The sequence below is a fragment of the Lepidochelys kempii genome, chromosome 14 (assembly GCF_965140265.1).
Source record: "Lepidochelys kempii isolate rLepKem1 chromosome 14, rLepKem1.hap2, whole genome shotgun sequence".
Lineage (NCBI taxonomy): Eukaryota > Metazoa > Chordata > Testudines > Cheloniidae > Lepidochelys > Lepidochelys kempii.
This window is the reverse complement of record NC_133269.1, coordinates 15,731,843-15,748,709: the sequence shown is the minus strand read 5'-3', so window position 1 is coordinate 15,748,709 and position 16,867 is coordinate 15,731,843. Positions and strand designations below refer to the sequence as shown.

General features: G+C 41.4%; 1 protein-coding gene across 6 annotated transcripts in view; it reads right to left on the bottom strand.

Moving 5' to 3' along the window:
• Window positions 1-14,978, bottom strand: part of UNK (unk zinc finger) — a 68,222-nt gene extending 53,244 nt beyond the window's left edge. For 2 of the 6 annotated variants that reach the window (XM_073312094.1, XM_073312096.1), the window contains exon 1: window positions 12,068-12,469. In XM_073312094.1, the coding sequence (XP_073168195.1) occupies window positions 12,068-12,165 (98 nt within the window). In that variant the 5' untranslated portion in view covers window positions 12,166-12,469. Of the gene's footprint in view, window positions 1-12,067; window positions 12,475-13,482; window positions 13,653-14,827 lie in introns of those variants that run through there. The other 4 variants (XM_073312099.1, XM_073312098.1, XM_073312095.1 and 1 more) reach the window with 4 other exon arrangements.
• Between the last annotated feature and the right edge of the window lie 1,889 nt (window positions 14,979-16,867).

Sequence of the window (16,867 nt, the reverse complement as noted above, 5' to 3'; positions counted from 1 at the left end):
CCACCTATGGTGCCTGTATTTATACTTGTGCATTCTGGGGAAATGTGGGCAGATATACCATAATGCTTCAGCAGATGACAGAATACCTGTAGGACATACACACAAAGTGGCAACAATACCATGTGTGGCAACATGTTCTGGGATGTCCTATTTCACAGACAGCTAGGAGGAAGGAGGACCAACCAACACAGTTACATAGGTACAGTTGTGGGGGGAGAGAGGGATGGTCTATACTGAAAAAGAAAAAAAACCAAAACCCTAAAAAAAAGGTGCCAAAACCCTTACAGGAAGACAGTCACAGGCCAACAAAAGCCATTGGCAAGGGCAAAACACTGTTCACTTCCATTGTTACTAGCCAAGTTCTGACCATATTTTGTGGGGGCACAAATCATGTTCACAGCCAACCATCCTTCCAAACTTTATACTGATGGGCAAAAAAGATGTGTTTTTCAATCATGCTATGCTAACTCAATTGAAAACCATGCTTACTTTTCCCATAAACACAGGCCTGGCTGGCTAAACTTGGGTTAAAGTTGCACTGAAGTCAGGGCCTATAGGGTATCAATGGAAGAAAGTTCATGTTCACAGTGTACACCTTCTATAGGCCTGCCCTACGTACAAAGTTGCACTGGTTTAACTGCACAATTTTAAACCAACTTAGTTAAAATTGGTGCAACTTTCTGTGGGGGCATTCTAAAATTTATTTAAATCTGACATATTGGTTAAGCTTGAAAGTTACATGGCCAAGCTCCAATATAATAATTTTTATACAGATCTAAGAGTGTTTTCGCAAGGGTTTGCCCTGTTTTAACTATACCAGTTTAACTAAACCAGTGCAAGTCTGTGCATAGATTAGCCCAGGGATCTCAAACTCAAATCACCAAGAGGGCCACATGAGGACTAGTACACTGGCCCAAGGGCCACATCCCTGACACCTTTTCATATAAAGGTACAAAAGCCCTCCCCTCTGCTGCCCCGGCCCTGCCCCCACTCCATTTCTTCCATGAGGCCCCACCCCTTCCCAGCTCCCATTCCAACCCCTTCCCCAAAGTCCCCACCCCAACTCTGCCCTCTCCATGAGGCCCTTCCCCTGCCTCGCCTCTTCCCACCCCTTCCCTGCCCCTATTCCAATCCCTTCCCCAAATCCCCACCCCTGTCCTGCCTCTTCTCCACCTCTTCCCCTGAGCATGTGGCTCCCCACTCCTCCTCCCTCCCTCCCGGGAAGTGCCTAGAGATAGGAAGAGGAGCGGGGACGCGGTGCGCTGGGCGGAGGGAGGGCGGTGGGTGAGGGGAGCTTGGCGGCCGCAGGAAATAACTCCGGGGGGGGGGGTGGAGGGGCACGGGGAGCTTGGCGGGCCGCAGCAAATAACTCCACGAGTCGCATGTGGCCTGCGGGCCACGTGTTTGAGACCCCTGGATTAGCCCATAGCTGCAATGTTATATTTCAGAGCAGAAGTGTCTTTACAAGCTGTTGTGCACAAGCCAAAACCCCATATGTAGTCTGCCTTTTGGTTTCTTTCGGTTTGACTTATTTTGCCCAATCTAACAATGTCTGAGTACATATTAACTAACATGATTTTAAGTACAACTTGGCACCTAATTTAGGCAGGGCATATAGTGTTTTAAAATGAGTTAGTTGGTTGTGGTTAACCCTAACAGGTTTTTAAACATGACTTGACCTGTCTACAATAAAAGCAAACTTATGCTTAAAATAACATTAGTTACCATGTTTTCAAATATGACTTATTTTCCCAATCTAGAGGAACCTGTTGTTGGCCCTCACTTTAGACTGCAGAACGTTTAGCTGAAATGTCACAGATGCTTTGGGACCCTTTTGAGCCTATGAACTGGACAGTAAGGCCTGGTCTACACTAGAAAATTAGGTCAGCTTAGTTATGTCAGTCGGTATCTGAAAAATCCATGCTTCTGCCCAGTGCAGTTAAACCAACCTAAGTCCCCACGTAGACAGCACCAGGTGGATGGAAGAATTTTTACATTGACCTAGCTACTAACTCTTGGCGAAGTGGATTACCTATGCCAACGGGAGAACGCCTCCCGTCAGTGTAGCTAGTGGCTACACTGAAGTGCTACAGCAGTCCAGCTGCAATGGCGTAGCTGTGTTGCTGTAGCGTTTAAGTGTTGACAAGCCCTTGCTACAGCAACAGGAAGGGTTCTCCGGTCTGTAAAGGTAATCCACCTTGCTGAGGGCGGTAGTTAGGTTGATGGAAGAATTCTTCTGTCAACTAGCACTGTCTATATGGGGACTTAAACTGGCTTAACTATATCTCTCAGGGGTATAAGATGTAGCTATGCCAATGTAAATTTTCAGTGTAGACCAGCTCTTGGTGAAAACCTGGCCAATACTGAAGACATAGCCTCTTGTTGAGGTCTGAATGGCACCCGTTCATCTCAACGATAGGTAAACTCTGAAACTTAATCACAAAAATTTTATCTATCTAGAGTTTATCTCTTGCTTATCATCATCATATCTGAACACCAGTTTAAATGTCAACATCATTAACTATTTTACTGCTGATGGTTTAGCAGAAATATCCAGCTAACATGCTCCTCTAGTATGGTTGTTAAAGGTGTGTTTACACTGGACTATTTTTTACCTCAAGTTAATTGGATCCAGACTACAGATGTTTGTTCTTTCCCTAAATATTTGTAGCCTGGATCAAACATGTGGGGAGTGCCTACTGGCCTTCATAAACATATTACCAGTTAACTTCAGGTACTAAATCAATTTGTTCAAGGTAAAAAGGTCTAGTAAAGACCAGCTGAAAAAGACCATATAGGTCTGTGTTGTGTAAATCATGATCCCTGGTTCCAATATATCTTTCTACACAGCAATTCTCCCACTACTGGTTTAGCACCAACATAGCTGGTATAGGCTAGGCACAAGTGTGTTAACCACTATGTCACTTCTTCTGCTCTCCAAAAGTTCCAAAGCTCAGTATCCCATATGTGGGAATTTGCAGAGGCCACCTCAAATAAATATTGTTTTCAGATACTTATTACTGAGCTGTGGCAAAGCACAGACTGGTTTTCAGCTACAAACTATTTTACAGACATTTACAGTAAGTAGACCAACCTTTCTCACTCTCTATTTTACCAACAAATTCTCAAGAAATACAAGACCAATAATCATGCCTATGATGAACAGACAAAGAATCTTCAAGAGTATTTTGGCCAATGATTCAGAGACTCCCTCCCAAACAAAATAGATAGATAATTTATAAATTGTTTGCAGACCAGATCATACTCAACTGAACCAGAAGAGGATAAAAGTTCCACAAGAAATGATTGATTTACAATGCTCCAATCCAGTCTAATCCGAGTTTTGTGAAGGAAATGTATTAATTTGTTACTTTGCCTGCTGAATGTCAGATTTGTGGTAGCTTCTTTGGACAGGTGTACAGTTGTGAACAGATATTTTCTACTGTGAATTTCAATCAAAACACTGTGATTACCTATCAGATATGAACCTGCATTTTGTATCACACATAGCCAACACAAAGATAAAGCCAGACATCAATAAGATGGTTTAAGGGAAGCAGTGCCAGTCTTTCAATTGATATTCATTTCCCTGCAACCCACAAATCATACTTTGTGTTTTTATAAAGCATAGTGGACACTTCCAGCACTCGATAACAAAAGTTTGCGTTTATTTCAGATTAAAATAGTATATAAATGTATATGCAAATTAGGTGTGGCCCTCATGATCATTGAAAGTTGCCAGTGTGGTATTTTATGCTGCAAAGATTGTGTATCATGCTCTAGAGTGTTCACCCAGGGTTTTCTCTGTTGTGATGGTAATCCAAGTGCTTTTACCGATATCTCACAGTCCTTTGAATGCTGCAAGAAAAGACAGCTCTTCTAGTGTATGGATATGGATTGATGGACAGCCATCTTTAGTACGTAATATAGCTGGATCAAAAAGAAAAAGAACCAACCAGTAAAATAATCTTGACTTCATAATAAATTCAGATTCTTTTGTAATTAATCATCAGGTACTATCTTGGGAATCTATTCTCCCCTCTGTGTGTGTGTAATGCCTACTGACCTTAATGGGAGTTATGGGCACAAAAGGATTGAAAAATAAACCCATTAATTATAATCTTAATAAATCAGTGAGCTCTACAAAATTTTGTTAGTAGTTTTGCTCATCACGATACCAAATGCTGGCCCTAGATTTTTGCAGGGCTCTAAGAAGCTCCTTCCTGAAACTTGTGTAGGTTCCCATCCTACAGGTACCAGTAAAAAGCGCATTCTATTCAATAGTTTTTGGTGATCTGTGACTCTTTTCAAAAAGGTTAAAAACTAGGCCACTTTGCTGTTGCTCAGCAAACCAATACTTTTATCTGCACCACTGTGCTTCAGATTTTATGATTTCTTCTTTTTAAAAAACAAATTAAGACTAGAGCTTTTATTGTTGCAAAAATAATCTTAGAAATGTGAACCAAGTGAGGAAGTGATGTCTGCAGAAGACAGCTTGAAACCACAGCGCTAAGAAAAGTGTAAATTGCTCCTTTTCATTTCAAGGGGATGTTAACTCTGACTGTGATACTTTAAATGTCAACAGTGTTAACTATTTTAGTACTGTTCAAGTACACAAAGAAAGTTTGGGAAAGTACCAGACTGTAGCAACCTCCCCACTTCTCCTGATACCTGAAAACAAAAACAAGTTCCTAAGAAGGGAACAGGGCAAGGCAGTTAGGAAATTCCATATCTTCCATAGCCTGCTAAGATAGGAATCAGACATGAATTCAGATTGGGACTAGAGGATGGAGTTCTAGTTGATGGGATCTGTGCGTGTGAAGCAGGAGCAGGACTGCACGGAGCATTTTGTGAATACATGCACCTAAAGCACTACAGATTAGGGTGCCAGTGGTTTCAATGTGACTTGGATGTCAATATGTCCTGTTTATATACAACTGTGCATTAGAAAATTAATTTAAAGAAATAATTTGAAAATTATTGCTCCAATTGGCAAGAACTCCTTTAAAAATCTGCCCTGTGGCTTTCTATAATTTACATACATATTCCAGCTAGTTTCTTTGAAAAATCTTAATTTATGAAGCTACTATTACATCCCCACATAAAATTGCTTTTGGGAAGCTAGTCTTGTAAAAATTTTGTATTGCCTAGGATTAAAAACTGGCCAGGTTAAGTCAAAAGTCTATACAGAGAAACATTCTGACTGGAAGTTAGTTGATGGCATACAGAGAACCAAGAGCAGACTGAAGTATTATCAAGTTTTCTAAAATGCTGGGGGATTACATTTGCTGGAGAGATACACACACAATTCAGAATGAGCAAAACTTTACAATAAAAGTTGGCCTTCACTCTACAAGGGGTATAATAAGAAGAGTAATTCTGTACTAGAGCTGGTCAGAAAAACATTGATAGAACCATTTCCATCTGAATACACAGTTCTGTTGAAACTGAAAAGCTTCTTGAAATCGAGCCAATTTTGCTGGAATTTAATTTTGGAAGAAAACTGAAAACAAAAGTCCTGGCAATGTCAAAAAGTCCTGTTTTGACATTTTTTTAATGAAACTTTTTTTTTTTTGAGTTTCACAACTGTTTTTTTCTAATTTTTACTTTTGCATTATATAACAGAAAAGTAAAAAAAACTGAAATAGAAATGAAAAACAATATTTTAATTTTGTCAAAACAAAATGTTTTGATCAACCCAAAACAAGTTTTTTTTCCCCAGAATTTTCCTTCATGGAGAATTTCAAAAATTTCAGTTTTCATTCCTATTCGGAATGAAGCCAAGTTTAAACATCTTGAAATCCTTCCTGAAATGGAACTTCCGTCATCTGCACAGCACTAGTTCATATTCTACACAACGGTCACCATGATGTGAATTCTCTGACAATTTTGAGATGTTGACATGACTTCCAAAAGGACAAAATTGATCAGTCAATCTTCTGAAAACTATAGTCTTCCAAACAAAGGCCCCAATCACATATTGTGTTTTAAGTCAATGGAGCTGCATACAAGTAAAGCATAAATCAATGGAGCTCAGCAAGACACAGAAGTTCCCCTGCATCAGGGGTTCCCAAACTTGGTTCGCGGCTTGTTCAGGGTAAGCCCCTGGTGGGCTGCGAGATGCTTTGTTTACTTGACTGTCCAGAGGTACGGCTGCTCGCGGCTCCCAGTGGCCATAGTTTGCCATTCCCAGCCAAAGTGATGGCGCCACTTCCCGCACCTCCCACTGGCCGGGAACAGCGAGACCGTGGCCACTGGGAGCTGCGAGCGGCCGTACCTGCAGACGCTCAGGTAAACAAAACATCTCGTGGCCCGCCAGGGGCTTACTCTGAACAAGCTGCTAACCTAGTTTGGGAACCTCTGCCCTGCATGGAGCCCCAATGACTTCAATCCCAATGCAGGATCAAGGCCTAAAACATTAAACATCCCCCCACCCCAAAAACAAACAAACAAACAAACCAAAACCACCTAATTATATTTAAAGTCTGTGAGTATATGGTCAAGAAACTACTGGTTTCCAGCTTGTCTCTGTAACCATTTTCTATAGTAAACATACATTGTGAATGCTACATTTCTTGCAACTGCTCCAGTACTTCACATTTTCACCTCCCTGTTACAGTTCACACTTCCTAATAACAATACATGATGGAATTGCTTTCAAGGCGGTTCAGTCAGCCAATAAACCAGCCTGTACTTGCCCAATAATGTAAATAGACATTTACAGACAACACAATACAGCAGAGAGTAGCAGTTCCTTGTTTTAAATTTTATAACAATAGGTATTTTGGTTTCTTCCAGGTATCTCAAGAGTTATTAGTGAGTTGCAAGCTGTCTTTAAAATGTACCTGTCTCTTTTTAAATGTGGCCAAATTCTGCTGTTACACAAGCATAAATCCAAAGTAACTGTATTGATTTAAAGGGAGTAACCAGTATAACAGAACTGAATTAGGCCAATCATTTATTATTTTTAATAAATAATTATTATAATTATAATAATTAATATATATAATATAAATAATAATAAATATTATTTTTAGAGATCTGTTTGTTTTAAGAGTATATAAGGTAACTTTTGAAAAAAATAAAATTAAACAATTTTAAACAAACTGCTTATAAGTAAAGAACATTTCTGGTCATACTGAAAGGGTGACTTAAAAAGTAGACCCACTTATAGGAGAAGACTAAAGGGTGTGAAGTCCACTGCAGGTAATAACTTCACTGAAAGTATAAATCTAACGCACTGTTGATTTTTAATCATATTTTCAGAAACAGACAGTTTGTGCATATAAAGTCAGAACTATTTACACAGCATATTCATCTGGTCATCTCTGCTCAATGATAAGAGTTGTGGTCTTAAATCTTAAGGGCTCAGGAACCGCAAACACTTCAGACTTTTTTTCAAAAAATTATTTTAATGGCATGCTTGTAAAAAAATGAAAATGTGATTATTTATGAGTAAGAATATAAACATAAGATTGTTTGCTAAACTGTTCAAAGGAATTCCAAACCCACATAAAAATAGTGGGATCAGATTTCTTATTATGATATAATATTTATATAGCAGTAGCACCCATTGGGAACCCATTGTGCTGGGCACTGTGCAAATACATGCAAAAGCACCGGGCATATCTTGGTTGCACCTAACTCAACTCCCATCCACATATAAAAACCGTTAAATCGAGCGCAGTGATGCTTTTAATGTAGGCATTAACTTCTCACACAACCGGTATGCAAAGCGGATGCAGGCTAGCATTCCTTGAGTGGTGCTAGTTATCCAGCTAGTGCCTTCCCCCAATCCCCTTGTGAGCCCAGCAAGGGCAGACTAGTTCTCCCACAATACACTGCAAAACAATTCATAGTGCAATCAGCTTACTTAGTAATAAGAAACATGGGATATGCTCCCAGAAGTCTTAGTGTCACTCACAAGCGAGTGTAGTCCCAGTATGGACAGAGCAGCTTGTCCATAGCACAAAATAACACAGCAGTGTTATTTTGCAGTGCTGCACTTGATCAAGGCTAACTTGAAGGGAGTACCTCGAGTGTAGATAATGTGTGTTAACTCTGCAGTGAAAATATATCCACAATCTATGCCCCAAAGGGTTTATAACTCAGCTAGAAAATATTTAGATCACCTGGGCCTGAACCAAGGTGTTCTCTGGGGAAGTAGGATGGGAAAAGGGGTTACTGTTCAAAATAAATGTGAGCACACTAGAATGGATACATTCACGAATCTCATCAAATCTCACCCACATCTGAATGTTTGGCTTTCTGCAAAGTTCTCAAACAATCTGACACTTAGGTGAGAACATGTGCAGAAGAAAGTATCACTCCATTTTCACTTTTCTGGACTTCACAAGAGGGATAAACAAGTCCACAACCCTTATCACACAGTTAAACAGAGCTCAATAACATCCAGATGGACTAGGCTGACTAAGTCAAAACAAAATCTTCACTACATGACGATTGGTTTTCTAACACAATTGATCACTTGCTTTAATTTCTTCGAACCCAACCTCTATTCTGATTTGCAGATTGTGGGTACCTAAGACGATAATTATACCAGTTAAACATAAGAAACAATGTGAAATAATGCAAAACACACAGGTATTTCCATAAACTATTTAAAATATTTGATTGAGGTTTGGCAGAACACATGAAAAGTATTTTTCCTTCTGTTAATGGTAACCTAAAGCCTGACCAACAAAGATGTTACATGAAACACTTCATTGTAACAACACATCCAGCCAGCCTGCAGAAACCTGAAGCCTTGTTTGGGTATCTTAATGACATCACCGTACTCTTGCAATTAAAGCAGGATCACAAGGAACCATCGGCTAATTCAATAAACCCAGAGAGAACTTAAAAACAGTGGGGTACTTCTAAAATTACTATTCATCTGAATTCTGCAATTTCCAAAATTAAGAGATTTGAATAAGAAAATAAATCCCCAGGGGAAAACCATGAGATCTCTCACTCAAATAGGGAACGTTGGCACACGTAACAATGTACTAATGTACTTCACTTCCAGCTACGTGTTACAATTGCCACTAATGTCAAAGCTAAGATTTTATAAGGCTCTTGGTCAACTAACAAAAGGAGCAGAGCAAAAGGTGTGTATTAGCAACAACTGTTGTTTCATGTTTCCTTTCGCTGTTGTTCTAGAGCAAATAAAGAGGAGCTCCATTCCAGATATGGAACCACAGTTCAAAGTAAATTAGATTACATATCAATACTGCCAACATTTGAGAAAATACCAATAAGGAAATCGGAACATTTCCTAATAAACACAACCAAAATTCTTTAAGACAGAGATTTCCTGTATCGCCCCCATTCCCAGAGGACAGCACAGGATGTGGATAATTAATTCTATTTGAATTTACAATTTGTGACCGTAACGTCCTTTTACTGAAACAAAACCAAAAAGAACAAAAAAAGTGCAAGGAGAGATTTCAATGTTATAGCATGTTCACATAACAAAGAGCAATCAAAATAGGTTCCCATATATTATAAAAAGAGTTTATGACGTGATGTGCTCTAGTTTATAAATTTTCAAGCTTCTTATAGTACGAATCACATCTTAAGAGGTAGTTTCACACACACTTCCCTTCTCATCCTGCAAGCATGCAGGTCACCTCAACATTCCTGTGGTAACTACAGCAATTGCTTTCATGGATATATAGAAATATTTTTAGCTGCCTTTCATGCAAGTGTTTTTGTCCTCTTTGAAAAAAGTTAATCACACAAATTTTTCTCTATTTTGTTGTTTCCATTCCCCTTCCCCATTCTTCTCTACCACTTGGTCCCCTTCTTCTCTCCCCTCCAATTTTCCTGTTGCCTGGTTTCTCTTCCACTGCACGTGATTTCTTGCTGACTTGTTCCCTTTTCCCCAACTTTTGTGGGTATGCTTAAGAACCATGTGGTCTGCTTCTCCCCATGCTATATCAGACATAACCATCTAGCTACCTAATTTCTTTTTCATGCGGACATTCCCCTCCCACTCATGACTGATAGTTTCACTCCCACTGGTGACCTTCAGTCCCCAAGAACAGCTCCTGTTTCCTCTCCTCCACCTTTCTAGCTGTGGTCCTAACAGAGAGAGCTAAGCTAGATTCTCTTTATTTGCAGTACATTCAAAAGATTCTAAGATCTACATCTGTTGAAGTGGCTGGTAATATGGAGAGCCAGCACAATATGGCCAAGCAGCTCTCTGTAAATCACCCAGCAAGTGCCCTGAAGACTACAGTTGGGAAATTGAGATTAGTGGTTATTGGAGGTGACTGTGAGTTAGGACTCCTAAATTCTATTCCCAGATCTGTTACAGATTGACTTTGTGATTTCTTGCAGGCAGATTACTTAACCCTGGTATACCTAAATTTACTCCAGTGTAACAGGCGTGAGTGTTGTGTGATACAGTGCTTGTAAAACACATTAGGTTCAGTGAATAAAAGGAGCTACAGAAATGCAAACTATTATTTTCTAGCAAGAAAAAGTCCACCGTTACACACACTAGTGATATGGGTAATTTGTTCTGATGATTTTTCCTTCTAGAAGCCGACGCACCCTAAGGAGAAGGGTGACACAATTCAGGGATATTTTCTTCAGAGGGCACAGTTCCAGTCTAATATTTTTAGAGGAGGTCCAAGAACTGCCAGTTATTTCTACCCTCATTGCCCCCATCACCAACCCTCCCCTCACCATGATGCTCCCGCCACTTAACCCTTCCATCTTCTTCCTATTTAAAAAAGAAAAATGAACTTTATTGCCACCGCTTCCAACCTGTATACTTCAGCCACCAAGGGAACACCATTGGCCAGGAGCACTGAACAACACACTAATGATATTTTTGTATTCTTGGGGAAACATGCTCTAGCAATAATTCCCACACGGAGAAACACACTCTAGTGAGGGATGCTACACACTAGCAATATTTCTTTCATGGAGGAGTCATGCTTCAGTGTAATGGGAGCATGGGGGGAAGGAGGAAGAGTAACATACTCTGCCATAGCTCCTTGAAGAGAAGGAGACACTTGTGTAACATTTGCCACATATGGATGGGGCTGTGACACACCAGTGATCTTTCCCACATGTGCACATGCAAAACATTCAAGTGACAGTTCCTTCGGGGCATGCGGGCGAGATATGTTCTAATGAGGAATTCCGCACGTGACGTGCTCTAGTAAGGTTTCCCTCGGGGGTATGTGCGTGCAACATGGCCTTCTGGTATTTCCATAGAAAGGTGTAATGACAGTTCTCTGATGGGGGTGGGAACCTAGACCTTCTAAATGTTTTCCTCATGGGCGTGTGAGAAAACCCTTAGTGATGTCTCCTTCACAGGTCCACATGTGAATATATGACCTGCCATGGGGCCTGTCCCTAGTTGCTGGGCATGTGACCTGTCCAAGCATTATTTGTCATGAATGTGTTCGTGAGGCAGGGGAGGCACAACACATGGACGGACATGCTCAACACAACAGTCACCCACACCAAGGATGGGGGCAAAGGACTGATGTGCTCAGGCCTTAGGGCCAACACACCCTCCTGAGGTGGGGGGAAAGGCAATGTACTCCAATTAGAGCAGATGCACCCAGCCAAGAGAAGCTAGGGGGTGGGGGAGGGAAACAGACTCAAAATGGGGGTGACCCACCCTTCTGCTGGGGGTGACACACTCTGCAACAACAGCCCCACCATGTGGAAAGGAGCCAGGCAGCCTCACTGGGGGGAAAAACAACCTGATAAAGGGGGTACAAAGGAGACCCCGAGAACCCCGGAGGCAAGGCGGGGGGGGGGGGGAGAGGGGCGGCCCCAGTGCATCATGGTCAGTGCGTGTGGGAGTATGCGCGTGGGGGTAAGGTGAGTCACTTCAATCCCTGCCCTGCCCTGCCCCGCCCCCTCCCCTAAGGCGGGATCCCACCGGCCCGCGCCGGCCACGGCCGGTTCCAGCCGGTGCCGGGCGGGCTGTTGGTCTCCGTGCGCGCGTGCCGCACGCTGCCCGCTGACGTCAGGCGTGTGTGGCGCGCGGGCGGGCGCCGGGCGGAGGGCGGCGGCGGCGGGTGTTCTCGCTACGTACGTGTAGTGCTGCGGTTTCTCGGGCTGCGCCTGCAACGCGCTGGCGGGGGCCGCTGGCCCGGCCGCAGGGGGGCCGCTCGCCACCGGGCCCTTCGACATGCTCCTGCCTTCCGCTCCCTCCGCCGCCGCTACCGCCGAGGAGACTTTATTATTCACTCTGCGCGGTCCGCACGGAGACCGCAATGCGCAGGCGCCGCCGCCGCCATTACCGCCCCGGTGCGCAAAGCATGATGGGATTTGAAGGCCGGGCGCTCGCGCAAACTCCACCAACCCGGGACACAGCTTGGCGAGGCTTCCGGCCTGTAGAACTACAACTCCCAGGGGCACTGTGCGGACATTGCCCTGGACTTCCTTCAGCGAGGGGCTTGATGGAAGTTGTAGTTCTGCTGCCCCTGGGAAGCCTAGCTCTGCACCTTCTGGAGGCAGGGGAAAGAGCTGGTAGTTCAGTGGGGACATGGAAGTAGTGCAGATTAAGTGGGGTGCATACACTAGAGATTCAGACCTGTAACCACAGCCCAGATAAGGGAGGGTTGTGGTTAGAAAGGTCATTGGTAAATGTAGAGTTCACTATGCACACCCACCCACACAAACCAGTGAAAAAAATATTTTCAATAATACAAATGTATACATAGGCAAAGTAAGAAAATGCTGCTTGAGAACTTATCAGAGTTTGATTCAAGGCTCTTTACAGTGTATATATTCACATGTGATGTTGACAACTTGTGGGAAATCATGGGCTTAATTAAAACAATGGTGAAAATTTAAATAGCTCTAAATTGAAAAAAAAACTTTAAAATAGACATTATCCATCTAAGTAATAAAAAAATAAAAATAGAATTATTCCAAGTTATGGTAAAATAGGATGTGGGGAGACATGCCATTGCTGTAATACCTTGTAATCTACTGATTTTTTAAACAGTAGACTTTGTAATAAACGTGGTCCTTAAGTATTGTCCTGACAACAATTGACTTTTTTTCCTACAGTAAATTGAGAGAAAGACCTTTGTGAATAGTGTATGTTTTGGGACACACGGCTTTTGTGAAGGTCATGGATGAGTTGGTTTGCAGAGGATTAGGGGGGTATTTTCTGTATACAACTTCATTTTCTCTCCCTCCCCTACTTACAAACAAAAGACAAAAAGAAAATACAGACTAACACGGCTGCTACTCTGAAACCAAACAAAAGACAGACATTCAGCTTCTGCATGACATTCTGCTGGATTCTGTAGTGTTAATTTCTACATTTCCCTTCTCTGTACTGCTTACCTTACCCCACAAGGCAGAAAAGGTCCAAAAATAGGCAATGAATAAATAACAGCACACTCGATTTGAGAAAGATGGAGAGAGTTGTATGGAGAAGCTGCCTCTTTATAGCTAACCCCAGATTCTGTATCAATGTTGGGTTATTGTACACACCTTTCATGCCTTCCAAGGGAGAAAAAAACCTCTCCCGAAAGGAACATTTCCTCAGGAATTTTGCAGAGTTTTGCGTGTAAATTATCTTCTTCCATGGGGAGATGATGTAAGCCTTTGTACACAGAATTTTGATATCTCAGGCTCAACACATAATTATTAAACCCACTGGGCTATTTAGAGTTGAGGAAGAGAGGGAAAGAGCACAAGGATTTATGAGAGGAACATCTTTCATTTTAACTTGGCCACTATGCACAAATTAAACAATGTTAATATTAAACTGTTAGGCCTGGTCTACACAGTTTTTGTATCAGTATAACTATTTTGGTTAGGTAATGTCTACAATCAAAATGCTATTGCAGTACAGCTACACTTCAGCATAGTCACTCACTTCAGAGAGGGTAGGGGTATTCCCCTTGCAGTAGTTAATCCACCTCCCCAACAGTCAATAATTCTCTTGTTGACCTAACACTGTCTACACCAGTGGTTAGCTTGGTTTAACTAGGTCGTTGGGGTGCAGATTTTTCACACCCATGAGTGACGCAGTTGGGTTGACTTAACTTTTGAATGTAAACTTGACCTTAGGGGTGTGATTTTTTTTTAACCTAAATAGTTACACTGCTACAATGCCCAGTGTGGACACAGTTATGCTGATACAGTTTAAGAGCTCCTTATCCTACATTTACAGGAATAAGATCAAATGTATAAGTATCTTATACAGTATAACCGTGTCCACACTTGTAGGAGTTGTACTACTTTAACTATATCAGTATAGTTACAAATTTTGTGCTTAGACAAGGCCAAATATATAAACAAATAAATCACAGTAAGTGATTAGCCTGTAGAAGGAGAAATGTTGGATTATCAAATAATACTCAAATCATAAAAAGTTTTATATATATACACACACACACTCACCTCCATTTAAGACTAAGATGTTGTGGCACTGTTTAACCCAGGGGAGCTAAACTTTTCATAGTGCTATTGGATAGCTAATCTACCCTCCCATTTGTGATTGCACAGAATCCCTATAGTAGCTACGACATTTGTTTATAAAGTAATATTATGTCAATGTTTAATCTGTTTGTACCTGTGTTTTAAAGGAACTTACAGCTGCACGCAAGGAATTATCAGCACCATGTGAACAGCCAGCTCTGTGGGCCACCAGGAGTGGTTCCACATACCCTCATTTGAAAATCACTGGTTTAAGCCAAACAAACTGACTTTTTCTAGACCAATTAGACCTGGCACTACCCTGGTTTCCTCTGCTAGTTCTCTTCCTTGCTCCAGTTAGGAAAACCCAACATACACTCTGAATGAAAGGCAACACAGAACAGTTAGGTTTTACCTGGTAAGTTTGTTTTGTCTGCACTTTGTATTTTATTATCTGTATGTGTCTGAGTAGATCCATGTATCTTTGGAATTTTGCATATGCGCCTTCCTGTCACAGCTTGTTTTAGTTTTAGTTTCATTTTCTGTAACTGCTGGATAGCTCCTCTTGAGTCCTAAACCAGAACAAAAAGCTATAAAAGTATTTCTATAATTAGAGGCTTGGGCAATCATCATTATAGAATTACAGAAAAAAAGTCTAGAATCAGGACATAACTCTTGTTAATAAACACTAACCACGGATTTATCTGCAGTGTTAATAGTGTACCATCCAGTAAAAAAACATGCAAAGGATTTTTTCAGTTGTCAGAGTGTTTGAACTTCTAGAGTTTCTGGAAGGCTAGCATGTTCATTGTCTCTAAGCACCCAATGAGTCAAATTAAAATGGGCTCCTCCTTGCAGCCCATGAGTCTTGGCTTTGGATGGAATGGAGTATAAGTAGGTCCCTGTTCCAAAGTTTCAGCTACTAAGATCCCTTCTCTGTTGAAAGCACAAAAAGACCACCATTAGATAAATGAATGCAAAATAGTTTTATTTATATCTAATTATTTTGCTTTCATAAAAAGTAACTTCTTTATGTGCAAACCCCAAAGAACAGGAAAATTAAACAGAGAATGAAGACATTAGGTGGAGAGGATACATATGTGTAAACCACAGCAGTCCCTATCCTGCAGCATGTGATGGATCCTGTCACATCATACTAGTACAAGTCTGAGTTAGTGTATAACCCACATCTGTGCAGAACTTCTTATTGCATATGGCAAGAGAGGTGATTAGCAATGTTCAGCTAACCAAATCTAGATTAGTGGGCTGGTGGGGTAGCTTTGGAAGTGGCTTGGTGTAATTATGAGTTGCCACCAACAAATGATTGAAGCAGATACTGATTTACAATGTGATCAATAGTTTGCAACTTATGTCCACAGTCACACTATGTTGTCTCTCATCTTCCAGAGGTGTAAGAGATGATAGCATCTGCCATGTGATGTTCTGAAATGGTGCAACGTGGACCATTGTTTCTGAGGTAGGTTGAAGCCTGGAAGTTCTTTTGTCTGGTTGTCAGTCAGGATTTGGATATTACCATTATCCCAGAATTCTTTCCAGTGTGCCTCAGGATTGAATGAGGATGCTTTAAGAGCTTTAGGCAAATCATAAAAAGGCTTGTGAGATTTCAGGCATGTCTACAAGAGGTTCTGGAGGTCTTCATGAATTCAGTTGTACTCACAAGCTGTATATGTCTCCCTCCAGGATTTTGGGTAGGGGTACATGTGCCAGAGTAGACAACCGTTGAATGGGTGTCAATTTTAATGTTCCAGTTATAATTTTTATTGTGATATTAAGCTTGCATATCCAGAGATTTGGTACATAAGCTGCCCACCCTGCCTGGTGCACACTATTCAGCATTCAAGTACATCAGTGCTACCATTGCTGTTTGAAAGGTGTGTGCATCAGCACCCCATGTTGGTTTTTGGACATGACTAGTTCTTCCTTTTACCTTTTTGCATGTCTTTACCAGATAAAATTTAAAATTCAAGCTTCTGTCCAAATTTACACCCAAGTACATTGGATGGAGCTAGTTTTGGACTCATTCACTGTGAAGGGTGACATTAAGTCATTCCTTGGCAGCGTTATTGTTTAGGTGAAAGACTATTACCAAGGTTTTGGAGGAATTATGACAGAGCTTTCAGTATTGAAAGTATTCTGCCATTAACCTGAGGCTGGCATTGAGGAGGTCACTGATGGTGATGAGGTCTTTGTATGGTACCGCAAGAGTGTTGTTCTCAGCATAAGTCACTAATGCAGACGTTGAATAGTGAAGGAGTCAACATGGATCATTGAGACAGACCATAATTAAGGGTGTGTGCTTTGCTGATCTGCCCATTCAAGAGAACACAGTATCTACAGTTGCTCAACATTGTGGCCAGGAGTCACATAATGCTATGGCATTTGATGACGCTTCATGCCTTGAGTAACAGCCTATATCTCCATATTTCATTGTATG